The sequence below is a fragment of the Lissotriton helveticus genome, chromosome 10 (assembly GCF_964261635.1).
Source record: "Lissotriton helveticus chromosome 10, aLisHel1.1, whole genome shotgun sequence".
NCBI lineage: Eukaryota > Metazoa > Chordata > Amphibia > Caudata > Salamandridae > Lissotriton > Lissotriton helveticus.
This window is the reverse complement of record NC_136071.1, coordinates 164,783,035-164,799,855: the sequence shown is the minus strand read 5'-3', so window position 1 is coordinate 164,799,855 and position 16,821 is coordinate 164,783,035. Positions and strand designations below refer to the sequence as shown.

The 16,821-nt window shown below is 44.8% G+C and overlaps 1 protein-coding gene across 2 annotated transcripts in view; it reads right to left on the bottom strand.

Moving 5' to 3' along the window:
- SDK1 (sidekick cell adhesion molecule 1) overlaps window positions 1–16,821 on the bottom strand; it is a 2,171,476-nt gene that overhangs the window by 1,194,225 nt on the left and 960,430 nt on the right. For both annotated transcript variants that reach the window (XM_078665001.1, XM_078665002.1), the window contains exon 5: window positions 5,888–6,021. In XM_078665001.1, the coding sequence (XP_078521127.1) occupies window positions 5,888–6,021 (134 nt within the window). The remainder of the gene's footprint in view (window positions 1–5,887; window positions 6,022–16,821) is intronic.

The following is a 16,821-nucleotide window of genomic DNA, read 5'->3' as shown; positions in this document are numbered from 1 at the left end:
TTCGCAAAATCAGATTTGCAAAAAGCTAATGCCTTTCCATTGATTCCTATGGGCCTCTAGGCCCATAGGAATCAATGTAATGCCATTCCTTAATTGCGATTCGCAATTAAGGAATCGCAAATACAGAAAATTAAGAAATCCTAAAAACTTTTTAAGATTTCTTGATGCATAGGATTTTGCAATTCCTAAATTGCGATTCCTTAATTTTCGCAATTTAGGAATTGCAAAATCCTACAATGATGCATGTGGCCGCAAATGGCCTAAATAATCCATTTCAATGTTTCGAACATGTTTAACATTTTGAGACAACACCGAAGATGATATTTTCATACAAGAAGATAGTAGACCCGTGAAAAAGCTAAAGAGAAAGAGAAGTTGATAATGTTATGCAACTCATACCCATCTAAATTCAGAGGAGTTGTAGTCTTAAATATTGTAAACCTTTTGAGGATATGGAAATGCTAACTAAACAGCTGTTGGCTATCTGTTATAGAGTGGGTATCTCTGTTCAACTATTAAACCACAGACTTCCTATTAGTCCATAGTGGCAGAAAGGAATATGATCATATAGTGTCTGAATCATTTAATGCAGATCTTCCAAGTAAAGCTATTTTGCATTTGTCTGGAGGAAATACATTCTAGGCAAACTAGGTTTGATCGAAAAAACACACTTCAAAAAATATATCAAGTCACAAAACGAACTACGTAGTGTATTATATATATAAGCTTAGTAAAATCAAAAGATTTTGTAACCTTCAGACGTGATAACTATAGATGGATTAAAAAAGGGACTGATGTCACTTGGGGTTAATGTAAGGCAAATAGCTCCATAGTAGAGATTTTTTTTTGTTGGCAAACAGTACCAGGTAGTTATTGCACAATATATCTCTCACGAACAGACTAACTTGGAATAGTAATGTGATAATACAAAAAATATAGATTTAAAAAAGAAATCCAAATTTACACAGCAAGTGTCACACGAGTACCACTTTAACTGAGATCAAGATAATGTGAATCCCCGAACTAAGGGTCTCTACAATGGCGGTGAGACTGCCACCATCCGGACGTCGGTGGCCGTCTCACCGCCATCGGACCCTGCATGACCGCCCGTCACATTATGATGGAGGGTAGGGTTAAGAGACTGACCGCCATGCATCCGAGGGGTTCGGAGGGACTGCAATCCCTACAACAGTGGAGGTGCCTGCTCAGGCGCCGCCGTAGGGATTACAATGTCCCTTTCCGCCAGCCGTTTCATGGTGGTTAACCAGCCATTAAAAGGAAGGCGGAAAGTGACGCTCCTCTCTGGCACGGCACGGAGAGAGAGCAGCCTTAAAACCATAAACCACCATCAAGGAACACGAAAGAGGTTAACCGTGTGTCCTCTATTTATATAGCACGAACTCCGAATGCATTGGAGCGCTTTACATGCACATCAGCTACATTTCTTTTTAGGCACGTGGAGAGGAAGTGAATTACCCCGAAACACAGTATGGTGAGTCGACGCTCAGGCTCGAACCTTATCCCCCAGTTCTCAAATCAACTGTTCTGAGCATAACGCCACATCACCTTTAGAGGTGAAGAAAAGCTGGGCCAGAAATGTACCAGGGCACTGACAAAAAAGTAGCCCAGATTTGACGCGCTCATCTGCACACCTTGACGCCGTGAGGGGAACCGCTGCCTCTGGGCCACTTGTTGGAGGTCCCTCGCTGCACCAGCAGCCACAGCACCGTCAGAGGAACGTCTTAATGATTGAGCATAGCGCCGTGAGGGGAACGGCATCGCGGCTCCACTACCGCCGCCTAAAACTCCCAGGAAACCTTACCGGAGCAACGTCATAGGCCGGGCAAAGGGCGAGCCATCTGTGGCCGTCAGAGGCCAGAGGAGGCTGGGCTGGGCCACCCCCCTAACACCCGCATCACTGTTTGGAGTCTGAACTATTCTATAAGGTACTGGCAAAAACTCCAATTGGACCTTTTGTTTTAATGCATATTCACTTGATCACAGGGTTAATTAAGTTAAACATTTCTTCCTGTGTGTAGTCCGAACTTGAATATTGTAGGGAAGAAACACTGTGTATAGTGGGAGTTGCCCGTCCTATCTGATAATAATGAGCAATACGGGTAAAAATGTTAAGTCTGCTACTTCCCGCCCTATGACTAGGCACCAGGCCGCCACGACACAACCACTTCCGAGCCTGACGGCCATAGACAAGATGCTGCAGAAGACTATTGGGGTCGGGGCTACAGCCATAGAAAATACAGTGAGACGATTATCAATTACCCCTGCTGTCCCTCCGCTGCAGCAAATGGGGGACTTTTCAGCAGCTACAGTTAATCCCCCTGACTCTAGCTTTTTTCTTACGTCTTCTTTCGCTGAGCTGCCCTGTGCTCAGGTTGTTTTCGACATAATTGATAGCCCTGAGGTTGCTAAATCCCGCCCACACTCTGTAGAAAAAAAAGTCCCTAAACCCCGTCCAAGATGGAAGAAATCAAAACCTCAAAAAAAATCAACCAAAAGAACCATGCCTATACTTGATTGTACACCGGTTGTTGATGGTCCATCTCTACCATTCATGGGAACACCTGTTTGGGTTACTCATTTACTTGCTGACTTCCAGGCCCACATGGAACATATTATTGGCACACATATTAAATCCCTATTATCCAGGCTGGATAGATTAGTCTCCACAATTAACAACATAGGTCTAGGGAGAGCTCATTCTACTAGTCCATCGGGGAAACAGGCTACTAGAGAGACCCCCAGCACCAACAAGCCCACCCTCAACTTTAGAACCGTCCCAGCCAGTAATAACCCCGCTGGGACTCCCGCTTTTAGACCGACCCCAAGCATCACTAAATCTATTCCTGATCCTAAAAGCCTGCCAGCCAGTAACAATATCCCAGCTGTACCCCCTCAGGCTAGTGGTAATCCTATCCCCGAAACAGTTCTGCCTCTGCCCAGGGATGGAAAAGTAGGCAGCGGACGTAATATAGCGGTGAGGGGGGTGTCTGAAGTGGGGATAAAGCACTTGGACCAACAGACCCAATCTAGTAGAAATATTCTAGCAAAGGGGTCCTTAACAGAGTTGCCCTCCATTGATCTCCCTTCCGAGTCTTTACCATACGTAGTGGTGCTTGCTGGGGTTCCTCCTCTAACCCAGGGAAAAAGTGAGGATCATACTGATCTCAAAAATAAATGCATAAACTGGCTTAACACCAATAGGCCTTCTCCCCCCCAAGGCTTCTGGTGAAATGCTATGTGTTAGAATAGTAGAGTGGATCAGGACAGGACCTAAAACTATTGCAGGAAATTGTGTTGTAATTAACTTTAGGCACATATGTGCTGTAGAACACATCTGCGTTGGGTTACCAACCTGGTCGAACACCCAAATTCTTCCCCTTCCCTTGTCATACTTTTATCCCACTCCTCAGACGAGGATTGGCCAGAGTAGAGGTGTTCAGTATGAAGGGGGCCAAAATAAATCACCACATAGATTCCAGCAGGGGAGAGCAACTTGGGAGGGCTCTAAGCCGTATACCCCATTTACTCTCACTATTTCCCCAAAGAAATAGGTTTAGTTTACTGGAGCAGGTGGATTGACCCCCTGAGAGGCTGAATTTTATACCACAAACTGCTAGCCTAGGTACTGTAATAGTTACAGTGGAGGGCAACGATGTCTGCACTATCCCTGAAAGTGACTTGGCGGACCATAGCGGACCCCCTACCACCCTGACCCTCCAATATGGGCCACCCCCTACATATCCTTGTACCATGTGGCAGGCGGCGCATGGTGCCTGCCACATAGTGCAGGGATATGTGTAATGTGTTTATTTTGGACTGCGGCTTGTGCTACAGCCCGCAACGCACACCGCGATACAAAATATACAGATTGTGACTGCCTTCCTAATCCCGATGGCGGGCCGCTGACAGCTAGTTGGGCGGTCCTGTTCCCGACAGAATGGCGGTCAGACGCTCGTCCGACCTCCTTCATAATCAGGCCCTAAGTGCCCACGTTTAATCTGAAGCTACATGAGGCAGGAAATAACGTCAGAACAACATTAAACACAAAAAAGGAAAGCCCCTTGGGATGACTGGAGAATAATCATCAGGTATCTGTAAGAGTAAAACAGATGTTGGTTATTCCAACATTAGCTCCGAACTTCTGGTGTAAAGCTAATAATTAAACAAAACAAGATGTGCTAACAGTAGATAGCTTGGATAGTCTAATGATACAAGAAAATACAAAATTAAAGAACACGCAAAAGGGGAAGTCATCAGGCCTTCATGATAAATACCAAAACATTTTAATTGTTTTGCTGACAGCATCCTAAGGTTTCCAGTGCAGGCCAAGACAAGTAGCAAGATGGGAACTTTGCATGTTTTCTTCAGCACTCTGAAGCATTCTGTGATTTTAGCATCAACTCTGGGGCTATATACACACAGTCCTATATTAGAAATATTCATATTACTGACAAAGTAAGAAAACACCAAGGCGACACATGATGCAAACATCACAACATGAGTAAATATTTCACTGAAATAACTTAATGGAAGTTTATCTGCACCAGGGTCTGCATTAAATGCACTATAAATAAGGTAACTTCGAGTGAACTAAATGCGATTCATGGATGTCTGAAAAAATGATAACCATTCAAAGAAATACTTCCCATTGGTGCCTTTTCATCCCCTTGGTTTATAAGCCCATCACTTCGAAAGTACTAAAATTGAGAAGCAGCATTTTAAATACTTTACCACATCGGAAGTATTACACCTACAGTGGGGCTGAAGCCTGTGGTAGACTAGACATAAATGGGCTATTAACCGAGCAGCAATGAAAATACATTACGCTGGCTCTCTGAAATCCCCTCACTGTCTGAAATAAGCGAAAATGTAATTTAGTCATTTCTAATTTAAGAGATGTCTATGCTGTTACATTTCTCTTAAAGGCTCATTATTGTGTGAGGAATTACCTGCACGTCGGTTCCTGTAGTAGGGAAGGCGAAAAGGACTCATGCATAACAGCCAAATTTGAGTCATTGGAGCGCAATATTCAAAGATATGTAAATGTATGCATTGCATACTTACACCTAAAATTTGCCTAGATTTATGCATGACAAACCACATCAGTATCCACACAAATACATGAACACTAGCTTTACACATGTCCACCTAAGCCACACCCTACATGCACTGGGGCACTCCTGATGAGACTGTGCAAAGGGAAATATTTCATTTGATTTTCTTTTTTTTTTACCAACAGAGAAAATATTTTAACTGTTGAAAAATGTCTTTCCACTAAACTCCATGAAATATGAGGGCTTTCCACTTAAGAGATGTAATAGAGCTGCAAATCATTTGTGATTGCTAACAAGCTAGGAAGTTTGGGGGTTTTTAGGATTTTTTTCCTGCCCAACGGCAGAAGATCACATCCAGCCAGAGATTTATACGAACAAACAACCCGCTAATCTGTCAGGTTCCTTGCAGGAGTTACTCACACTCGCATGTGGAAATGCCCACTGATACTGAATTTGTGACTCAAAATCTGATCATTTTCGCTGTGTTTTTTACATACTGAAGTAAATTTGTGCAAAACTTTGTGAATTCGTGTTAGTATCTTAACCATCTTTGGAAGATATGTCTCAAAGACACACTGCCTACAGTCTAAAAGTATTGACAGCAGTAATTTCAACTCCAATGCACCACAAAACGCTACTACTAAATAGGTGACCAGAAGTAACAGTGCGAACATAAGTAAAATAAAATTAGACAAAAAAAGTGCCACATTAGAACATGCTACCAGCTCAATGCCTTGACATTGAGAGTTTTCTCTTCCATCCTACAGTACTAACAGGCTATTTAGGGTATTATAAGATGTGCAAACACTTACTTGCGATGCTCAGGTAGATGAATGGACTGGTCTTGTTTTCCCCGTTCTTTTCATTGACTGCCTGCACATAGTAGCCTCCCGCGTCTGAGGCAACCGAAGCAAGGACCACGAGCTGATTCTCTAAAGTTATGGCTCTGTTAAGGGAAGGAAGAAATCAGTTACATTGAGCCAACATGATGCTTTAATTTGAATTTTTAGCTTTATCTTTAAAAGACTCAAAATGCCTAGTCTGAGTTCTTCGATTCACTCTTAGAGTAATAAATCATTTGACTCTAAAGGTGCAGACTGACTAAACAATTTGAAAGGAAACAAAATGGGACATCAATTTACCACTTAAGCACCATCAGTAATAAGGAGATTTCAGACTAGCAAGTGTACAGACCATTCTCTTATTAAATACTTGCTAATGTCCCTTCCCAAAGAGGACTATACTTTCCTCCTCCAAGCTATGATCAAAGGTTGACCACACAATGACTGAAAGAACCATCTGAGAGAACTATAATGTGTAACTTCATGTTCCTGATTGTGTGGCTATTTATCACTATTTCACCACCATGTATTGCTGAATCCCACAGCTGTCATTGAAGCTCTGAGCTTTTTTGGGTATTTTGTATTTATTTCTCAGTAAAATCTCTTAGTGTCATTACTGTATAAAGCAGCAGTTCAAAGCCTTTGGGCCGGGCACCCATGGGGGTCCACAACACCTACTCAGAGGGACTGCATCTGCTTAGAAAATTCAATCATATTAACAAACTAATAAAGTATGTATAAATAAACAAGCAAAATGTAATCTGAAAAATGTAACAATTCTGTAAATGTGAAAGAATTTGAAATTGGGGGCTAAAATGTAAGTAGGTATCCTCTCAGGTTGATTCGTAGGAGCAGTGCAAGTGCATCAAACAGAATATAGTATGGACGACGGGCAGCCTCAATTGAATTTAGAACCTTCCCATTTAAATTTACATTTTTATTTTCCTTATACCTTTGTGTGTGAATTAAAAAAAAAATACTTCATTTGTATATTTGTTTGATGAATGTTTGTTTCTGTATTTATTTGCATTGTTTTGCGGTTGACATCATGGACACTGCTCAGGGCAAAATCCCCAGCTTACAGTAATGACTCAGTGGGGGTCCTCGAATTCTAATCTTGATTCAGTGGGGTCCCTGGGATCCCGTAATGATTAAGTAGGGGGTCCACAGAAGTTAAAAGATTAAGAACCACTGGTCTAAAGTATACTCAAGCTGCTCGGTCATAGAAGCCACAATAGAAAGTAACGCTTAGTTGTGGCTGCTGGTGAAGGGCTGTCCCCTAATGATTTTGAGAGGACACAGCAGATTGAGTCATGGGGAGATTTTTCCAGCTGTAAATGTAAATGTCCAGTATTTGTAGAGCGCAAACAACTACCCGAAGGTGTCAAGGCGCTGGGGGCCGTCGGGAGGATTAAGCAAGCTATTGCCCAGAGTCACATGGTGCTGGGCAGACCCCTGCCTCCGGAACTGGGGATCGAACTGTGATCCCCAGCGTCCAGCGTCAGTCGCCCCGGCCGCTGCGCCACACCTCTTCCACACTGGTGCACTTAATTGATGGAACGCTGAGTACTATTTAGCTAGCTGTTACCAGCATTCATGGCCGGACTGGGACGCAAACCGGCCCTGGCAATTGATGCAGACCTACTGCTGGGTGGGTGGGAATGGGGGGGGGGGGGGTTTGTGGAAAACACTGCAGCTGTTTGTTACAAGGGGTCGATATTGTAGTTATGCTGCAACAGGCCCCCAGTAACAAAAATAGCCCCCGTGGGTCCAAAATTGGCCCCCACCCTGTTGGCCCACCGGGGAAAAGCCCGGTGCCTGCCTCGGCTAGTCCAGCCCTGCCAGCGTTCCTCGTCTCTATGCTTATTGACGCCTCAAGGTACATATCTAGATATCAACAACTATTTCTGGAATTCACTGGAGGAGAAAGAAATTACACAATACATTTTAATGACAGCGTTACAAAGGCTGCTGCCAATCCTAACCTTTTGACATTCTATTCTAATGGGACACGCATTCATAGCATTTTAGTAATAAAAGTGCAGTGGGGGCAGGTGGGGGTCCCAGGGTTAATATTAGCTGAGGCGACTAATGAGCCATACATGGGGAATGGTACTGGTGCAGTTTTGCATGATATGAATTTATTTAATCACAGCTATTTAAGAACAAGCCTGTCCATCGGTCTCTGCTGAAAGTGCTGGAGGAAATCAGAAAATGTCAGTGCATAATGCACGTTTTATTAATCAAAAACCCTTTGAGCTGAGAAATTACACAAACCGCAAGTGTCTTTATAAACTATATTCCTGCAGAGCACTCGCCGTCTACGTTATTCTAATGTTTAATAGTATCGGGCATTTATGACTCTTAAATATATCTTCATGCAGCACATTTCTATTCAGCTATTACGTGTCACAAAGGAAAATACAATTATACATTTCCAATTTTACATTTTGAATAGAAGCAAATAACGTGTTGTACATGCTTGGCTTGCTAGTTATTTTTGGCATTTTCTTTCATTTGTACCAAATGGGAGCTCAGTTCCCTTCGGCAATCTCTATTTTCACAGTCAGAAACTCGAGAACGCGCCCGCATGCACGTGTGTACATGCAAACTTGCTCTCTTTTTACTTCACCCACTCTTATCCTCTATATAGTGCACAACTGTTTATTGACCCATACGTCAGAAGACTTCCCTCAGAATACTCACCCCGCCTCAGTTCCCCAACTGTTATTCCCCAAAGGGCCAAGAACGGCACATGGGGGTCCACGTGCACAGACACTTGAGGACAAACGGAGGGGAGGAAGGAAAATGTACAAGGTAAATAAACACACTTACTCCTAAACACAATGCAATAACTGATATATGATATGATAGGAGGTATTTATAAAGCGTACTGTCACTCATGACTGAGATCCAGACGCAAATATAGTAAACCATCACCTAACACAGAGGACTCTAGTAAGAAGAACCAAGAAGAGAAAAGAGAACCTTGAAATCAGTAGGTCAAACCCCTATAAGAATCATCGGATACAGAAAAAAGACACGTTTTGAAAAGTTGCCTAAATTTTGTTTTACTGTTGATTACTCAAGGGTAAAATCGCCTAATACCAATTTCAAGGCAATATTACATCTGCAATATTACATCTCTTCACTCCTTTGGAAGAAGCTAGTGCATGATATAAACTGTAAATTTAATTGGCATAACAACGATGCATGAAGGTCTCCCATCAAACATTCTGTCAACCTGAACATCCCAGGGAATCTCAATATGTTCTTGTAGTGGAGACTCATTGGAAGTTGTTAATGCTGGCATCTGCAGCATTAAACATGTATAACTATCACTCCTTCAACCTTCCAGAGACTCAGCGCTACTTGTGTTAAAAGGAAGGGCATGAGACTTCTTTAAAGGAGGTATCCCTGCAGCATGTGAACCATTCCACCACCCACCATTTTTCAACCTGATAGCTGCCCCTGAAGTTATTTTAACTAACCCCATGGGATTACCAAATGTGTCACTTTCCATTTAGACATGTGAACGTCTGATCCTCACCATATCACCAATACTATAGCATTCTTGACAACAGCTTTTCTATGGTCATAATACTGCTACATTTTGAACTGTTTTCTCTCAACCATGTTACGCAAAACCTCTCCTTTGTCAGAATAGACTTCATTACCAACCTTTAACTTCCATTTGAACTACTGGGGTTGTAGTTTCGTCAAAGGAAGCCTACCTCTCAACAATTCAAATGGCGGCACTCCAGTCACACTGTGGTGAGTAGTGCAGTATGCCTAGAGGCAAGTTCTTCATACTTTTCTCACAGGTAAATAGCCTTTAATGCCAACTGTAGAGCTTCCTTAACAGGCAATTGGGACGTTCGACTTGCCCATTGCCTTGTGGGTGATATAAGGATGATCTGTAACGTATAATGCTCGAATTTATTTTAAATGGAGACATTTCAGTAGTTACAAATTGTGACCCATTGTCACACACAATGGACTTTGGGAATCCTCTGATAAATATTTCTTTCAAGAATTCTAACACATTCCTGGTTGTGGGACAGTCCATTAATTTAAGATCAATCCATTTGCTATAATAGGCGATCTAGACAACAGCATATCTCATAACAGTGGGTAATTTATTCATGGGTGCAATCAGGTCGATCCCTGCCTTCTGACATGGGCAATCGGGTAGTGAGGCAGTTTTAAGGGAAAAAGGGCGTGCAGTCATAGTTCTGTCAGGATCTTTGCACAAACAACATTCTTGTACCTACAAATCCACATCACAGTCCAGAGAAGGCCATCACTATTCTAGTTTCAGTTTCTTTTTTGTGGCAGTCATCCCTGCATGGCCCTTAGAGACTTATGAAATAAAGTGTGGTCTAAGTGAAATGGGAACCACTAAGTAATAAGTTCTCATATTAACCTCCACCATAATTGTCATGTCTTCCTTTATCTTCCAATACGCACTCAAATTAACATCTAAGTGTTTGTCCCTCTGCCAAACTTTAACAATGAGATCAGAAATGATTGAAAACTCTGACTCATCAGAAACAGTTGTCATCCACTGTATCTTAAGGTCGTTTCTTCTCCAAGTTCATTTCATAAATAAGCAACAGCCACATCATCCATTTCACACGTGTCATCTTCATCACGCTCATCATCACAGTCACATGGCATCTGAGATTAAACATTGGCTATGATGTTGGACTTGCCAGGAAGATAGTCTACGTCAATCAAATACTCATACAATCTACACACAAGCTTTGTTATACAGCGAGGACACTTTATCGGAATTGCACTTACTTAACATACTTACAAGTCATTTATGATGTGGTCTAATGAGGAATGCCCTACCTCCACGAAAAATCTTTAAAGTTTGGCACAGCCCTCACACACATGCCAATAGTTCTTGTTCAATTACTGAATATTTAAATTCAGGTCCTCTTAACTTGTGTGGCCCAAATGCTATGAAACGTTTACTATCCTGTGCATCTTAGCTTAACACAGCTCCAAGACCATTTGGCTGGCATTCACGGTCAGAAAAGAACAGAGGGATTCATCAAATGTCTTAAGGAATGGGGCGTTTTGTGATTTTCTTTTTAGTTCTCACATGATTTTTTCACAATTTCTATCCCAAATTCCACATTCTTTGTGATCAAAATAAGCATGGTTCCCATTTATTAGAGTAGGGTCTCATTGATTTTGAACAACATTTGCGTAAGCCTCATTTCATCTTTGGTTGAAGGTTGCTGAAATTAGGCTTGGTTTGGGTTTCACTACATCAGCACCATTGATATGGCTTAAATATTGCACCTTGTCCTTAAAGAATTTAACTCTCTCCTTTTTAGGTTTCGCCTAGGGCACAGAGCTTTAGCTCCGCACCCAGTAGAAATCTTTAGTTTTCAGTATGGGGGGACTTGAATACGCCCTCTGTTCCATTGGCTAGCTCCATAAATGGAGGCTAGCCATTGGAACAGAGATCTGTCCGTCAAGGCGGACCAGATTTGTGGGCGTTCCCACGATTTTTTCGCTCTCCGCCTCTGCGATGTCTTCATTGCAGCGGTGGGCATTTCCTTTTTTGGTTTTTTTGGTCGCCATGTTTTTCTCATTCTGAATTGGCTTTTGCAGGAGTCGGCTGGAGCACCGGAGGAAGTCCAGGTGAGTGCTTGCTGTTTAGTGTTTTTTACTTTCACGGGGAGGTATTCCTGCCCCCCCCGTCCTGCTGTTCGTGTTCCCGCCCCCTCCCGCTGTCCGTTCCCCGCCCGCAGCTCTCCTCCATCACTCCCGCATCCCAGATCACCGCCGCCAGCCTGGGGATCGCTAGACACCCGGAAGTGACCTCTCCACAGTAGCAGAGTCCTGCAGCCGGCGCTGCAGAGAGGTGAGCCTGCGCTGTTTCTGCTTCCTCCAGGCGGGAGGAAGCTGTCTTCAATCTCGCCGTCAGCCCTCCCCATCTCCGGGCCCAGGAGAGGACCGGACAAGAGGACAGCACCAAGCGGGGGCTCTCCTGTGTGAAGAAGAGCCCCGCTCCATGCCGCAGCACCAGAGAAGAGCCCTGACACAGAAGACCCGGTGAGTGTGGGCGTCTTGACTCCGGGGGGCATTGCTTGTTTTTTTAAGAGAGGGGGTGGGCCCAGAGCGACGCCGAATCCCCACGTCTGAGGAGGCCAAAGGACGTGCCCGGAGACCGCCCAGCCCATCGTCCAAGGAGCCACTGGAAGGCCCGAAATCAAGATATCTGGGCAGAGTGGAGACATTGTTCACAAGTGACCCACGTCAGAGCTGAGGCTATCGTCGCATCTTTGAGCCTGGACGGTCAGAGAGCATTTACTGTTCCCCAGTGACCTCCGACGTCATCACTGCGGCTATCGTCATATCTCTGAGTCCAGCCTGCCTCACTGAGGCGGTGCATTGTTCTCCAGTGACCCTAGCTCACAACTTAGGCTATCACTACATCTCCATGTATAGTGTGGGGTCAAGCCGTAAACATTGTCCAGATCCAATCACACCTCAGAGAATGGGTATTTCTGGAGGTGTCACCTGTGTTTTACCTCTATTTTCTACATTGTATTGTGCATTCGAAAATAAAGGAAGTGTGTTGGGTGGCCAGGCAGTGCCATGTTCCGCATGGTGTGCATTGGCAGCTGATGCTTTTGATACTTCTTTCGGTGTAAGCCGGGGCGAGAATAGCTGTACTCGGACAGAGCTTGGTGTATAGGACGGAGGTGGGTGGCAGAGCGTGTAGTGTGAAGCTGGGCTTGTGTGATGTTGCTGCAAGCATTGCTGGCTGTGCGGGTTTTAACCCTGATCGTTTTAACACCTTCCCGTAATCCAAAACCTTTCTATGATAGCTTCACAGAGCTAAAAAGGTTGCTGCCAGAGCAATCACTGGCCTTAGATAAGGCGATTGTTTCCACAAGCCTTTAAATCTGTACACTAAAGAGGCAGATCAAATAATTTCCTAACAAAGGCTTATCCAGGTAAGCAAGCATTCATGCCTGTAATACAATCAAATGGCAATAATGGTAAATTACGAGCAAAATATTTAAGAGCTATACAAATGTCTCACATTTGCAAGAGATTAAGCTATTGGCATTGTAAATGACAATGCCATTTATTTATCTGTTTTCAAAACCAACACATAAATAAAAAGTTTGTCATTTACAATGCCAATAGCTCTAACTTTTCCGAAGGCGAAACAGTTGCATTGTAAATGCTTGTTTAGGGTTAAGCCACTTGCCTGCACTGTTCTGAGAAATTCTCTCAGAATTCGCTGATGACTGTTGTGACCTTTAGAGAACGCAAGTAACTCATCCTGGAAGGCGCAAGCAACATTTAGACCTTCAAACAGCCTATTCATGACCTTCTGAAATATAGTGGAAGCTGAACTGGGGCCAAACAGCAGGTGCCAAAATCGTAAGGATCCCTTGGGAGTAATAAAGAAGGTGAGAACATGTGAATCCTTGTGCTGCGAATCTGCGGGAGTGAAGTGTGACCACTTATGCGCTGGATGACACAGAGATTCTACCGAGCATAAGTCTGTACAGAGACTGAATGTATATGGAGTAGTTTCTGTCCTGTAACTCCAGTTCTGTAGTAGGGGTATCTCTGTTATAGTCATAATCTAGTGAATAGTCCCGCCCATGTGCGTGGACCCCGGAGCAATCAAAAATAATCTCTTACAGTGTCAAAAAATGCAGAAAAGCATAGACACTTAAGAGAGAATTTAAAGACAGATAATGCAGCCTAAAAAGCTACACTGTCCAGTACTTCAACTAGAAATTCCACCATAAAATCCACAAAACAGCAAAAAGCCTGTACAGATTTCCCTTGCTTTAAAAGCAAACTCCCTCAGGAATGATAGAGAGAAGAACCTGGACAGACAAGCCCCATAGGCTGCCATTATGTGGCTCAGAACAGGATACTGTGCCTTTAAGAAAATCTTCCAGAACCTTCTCCCAGTATCCCAGAATGCATAGCAGGTCCAACTTACTTTCAGTTCTTTTTGAAAGCGTAACACGCCAGACCTGTAGCATTCCTTAAAGGAATATGTCTCTCTCCACCGGGGAGGAGGGCGGGCGCTTATGACTATAACAGAGATACCCCTACTACAGAACTGGAGTTACAGGACAGAAACTACTCCTTCTGTAGTAGGGGATCTCTGTGTATAGTCATAATCTAGTGAATAGAATGGCAAGCCCATCCCCACACCAAAGCGGCGGTGGAGAAAAGAGAAACAACACCACTACTGTGCGAAAAGATTTTGCAGCGAAGCCTGTCCAACCTGAGCATCCGCCCTAGCATCAGAGTCCAGGCAGTAATGCTTAGCAAAGGTATGAACCGACTTCCAAGTGGCCGCCTTGCAGATTTCTGCAATCGGAACATTACGGAGCAATGCTGTCGTGGCAGCCTTGCCCCTGGTGGAATGAGCCTTAGGCTTACCTCCTAAGGTCTTATTAGCTTTTTGGTAACACAATTGTATGCAGGACACAATCCACCGCGAGATGGACTGTTTAGAGGTAGCAAGACCCGTCCTGACTGATCCATAATTGATGAACAATTGGTCTGACCTACGAATATCCTTGGTTTTATCCAGATAAAATTTCAACACCCTCCTAACATCCAGGGAATGCAAAGACCTTTCCGCTGGAGAGGAAGGATTCTGAAAGAACGTAGGTAAAGTTATAGTCTGGTTGATATGAAAATCAGAAACAACCTTGGGAAGAAACTTAGGGTGAGTACGCATAACAACCTTAGCAGCATGAAATACAGTATAAGGCTCTTGGCAACACAACGCCTGAATTTCACTCACCCTGCGGGCGATGTAATGGCCACGAGGAACGCCGCCTTCCAGGACAGGTGCTGCAACGAAGCCTTATGAATAGGTTCAAAAGGCTCCTTCATCAATCTGGACAGCACCACATTCAAGTCCCATGAAGGCGAAGGAAGCCTGACAGGAGGGAACACTTTCTTCAAGCCTTCCAAAAAATCCTTGATCACAGGGATCTGGAAGAAGGAAGTCTGTGAAGGGCATTTCCTGTAGGCAGTCAAAGCAGCCAGATGAACCTTAATGGAATGGACATTAAGGCCAGACTGCGCCAGATGTAGCAGATATGGAAGGATGACATCTTCCTTGCATGTCGTAGGGTCATAGTTCTTAGACTTGCACCAGATGCAAAACCTCTTCCACTTGTAAGCATAGGAAGTCCGAGTGGAAGGTCGCTTAGCCTCCTTCAGTATGTCCATACAATCCTCTGGGAGATTCAAATGGCCATATTGCACTATTTCAGGAGCCATGCCGCCAAACTCAAAGACGAGAGGTTGGGGTGCACCATCCGCCCCCCGAACTTCGCGAGAAGGTCCGGCCTGCACGGCAGCTTCATGTGAGGAAGGAGAGACCGGTGAAGCAGGTCCGTGAACCACCACTGTCTGGGCCATTCCGGGGCAATCAAAATCATCTTCGCCCTGGATTGGGAGAGCTTGATGAGAACCGCTGGAATCAGGGGAATGGGTGGAAAAGCGTACAGAAAGCTGTTCGACCAGTTGATCCATAACGCGTTCCCCAGCGTCCCCGGCTGGTAGTACCTGGAGGCGAAGTCTCGGCATTTGCTGTTTTCGGCGGTGGCGAACAGATCGATGTCTGGAGTGCCCCACCTTGCGAAGACTTCGCCTAGTATTTCGTCGTTTAGAACCCACTCGTGGTTTTCCTGAATCAGTCTGCTCAGTTCGTCTGCCTGAACATTCTGCACACCTGGCAGATGAGTGGCCGTTATCGAGAGTCCTCGAGCCAGAAGCCAATGCCAGATCGCCTGCGCCTCCTGAGACAGAGTGCGTGATCTCGAGCCCCCCTGCTTGTTGAGGTAATACATCGTGGTCGTATTGTCCGTCTGTACAAGCAGAGAGTTGGTCCGGAAGGACGGTTGAAAAGCCTTCAGCGCCAAGTGAACAGCCCTGAGTTCCAGGAAATTGATGTGGTACGTGGATTCCGACGGGGACCACTTCCCTTGAATCTGCAGGTCTCCGGAGTGCGCTCCCCAACCCAGGAGAGAAGCATCCGTCACGATAGTCCGAGTGGGAATGTCCTTGTGGAAGGGAACCCCTCTGAGGAGATTCTCCGCTGAACACCACCACTTCAGAGACTGAAGAGCATGTAGAGACAGTCGTATCTTGTCGTCCCAAGATCCTCTCCTCTGGTCCCACTGATCTTCCAAGCACTCCTGCAGCGGTCTCATGTGCAGCCGCGCAAGCGGTGTCAGGAAGATGCAAGAGGCCATCGATCCCAGCAGAGAAGACACCGTCCTCACTGTCGTGGATGGAGTGGACATGAGAGCCTGAGCCTTCCGAAGGAGTGATAAACGTCGCTCTTCCGAAGGAGACACGCTTGCTGACAGCGTATCGATGGAGGCTCCCAAGTACTGGATGCACTGGACCGGAGTCGGGACAGACTTGGACATGTTGATGTGCAACCCCAGCTTGTTCAAGAGAACGCACGTCTTCTGGAAGTGTGCTTGAGCTTCCGAGAAGGAGGAGCCCTTGATCAACCAATCGTCCAGGTACGGGTAGACAAACACCTTGTTCTTCCTCAGGTGTGCCGCTACCACTGCCATGCACTTCGAGAACGTCCGGGGCGCAGACTTCAGCCCGAACGGAAGTACCGTGTACTGATAGTGATTGGTGCCGACTTGAAATCGCAGGAACTTCCTGTGTTTGTGTGCAATGGGCACATGGAAGTACGCATCCTGTAGGTCTATGGCGCAAAGCCAGTCTCCCCGCTGCAACTGAGGATAAATCTGATGCAACGACAGCATGCGGAACTTTTCTCTGCGAATCCATTTGTTTGCATGTCGCAAGTCCAGAATGGGCCTGAACTCGTTCTTGTCCTTCTTGCGGACCAGAAAGAA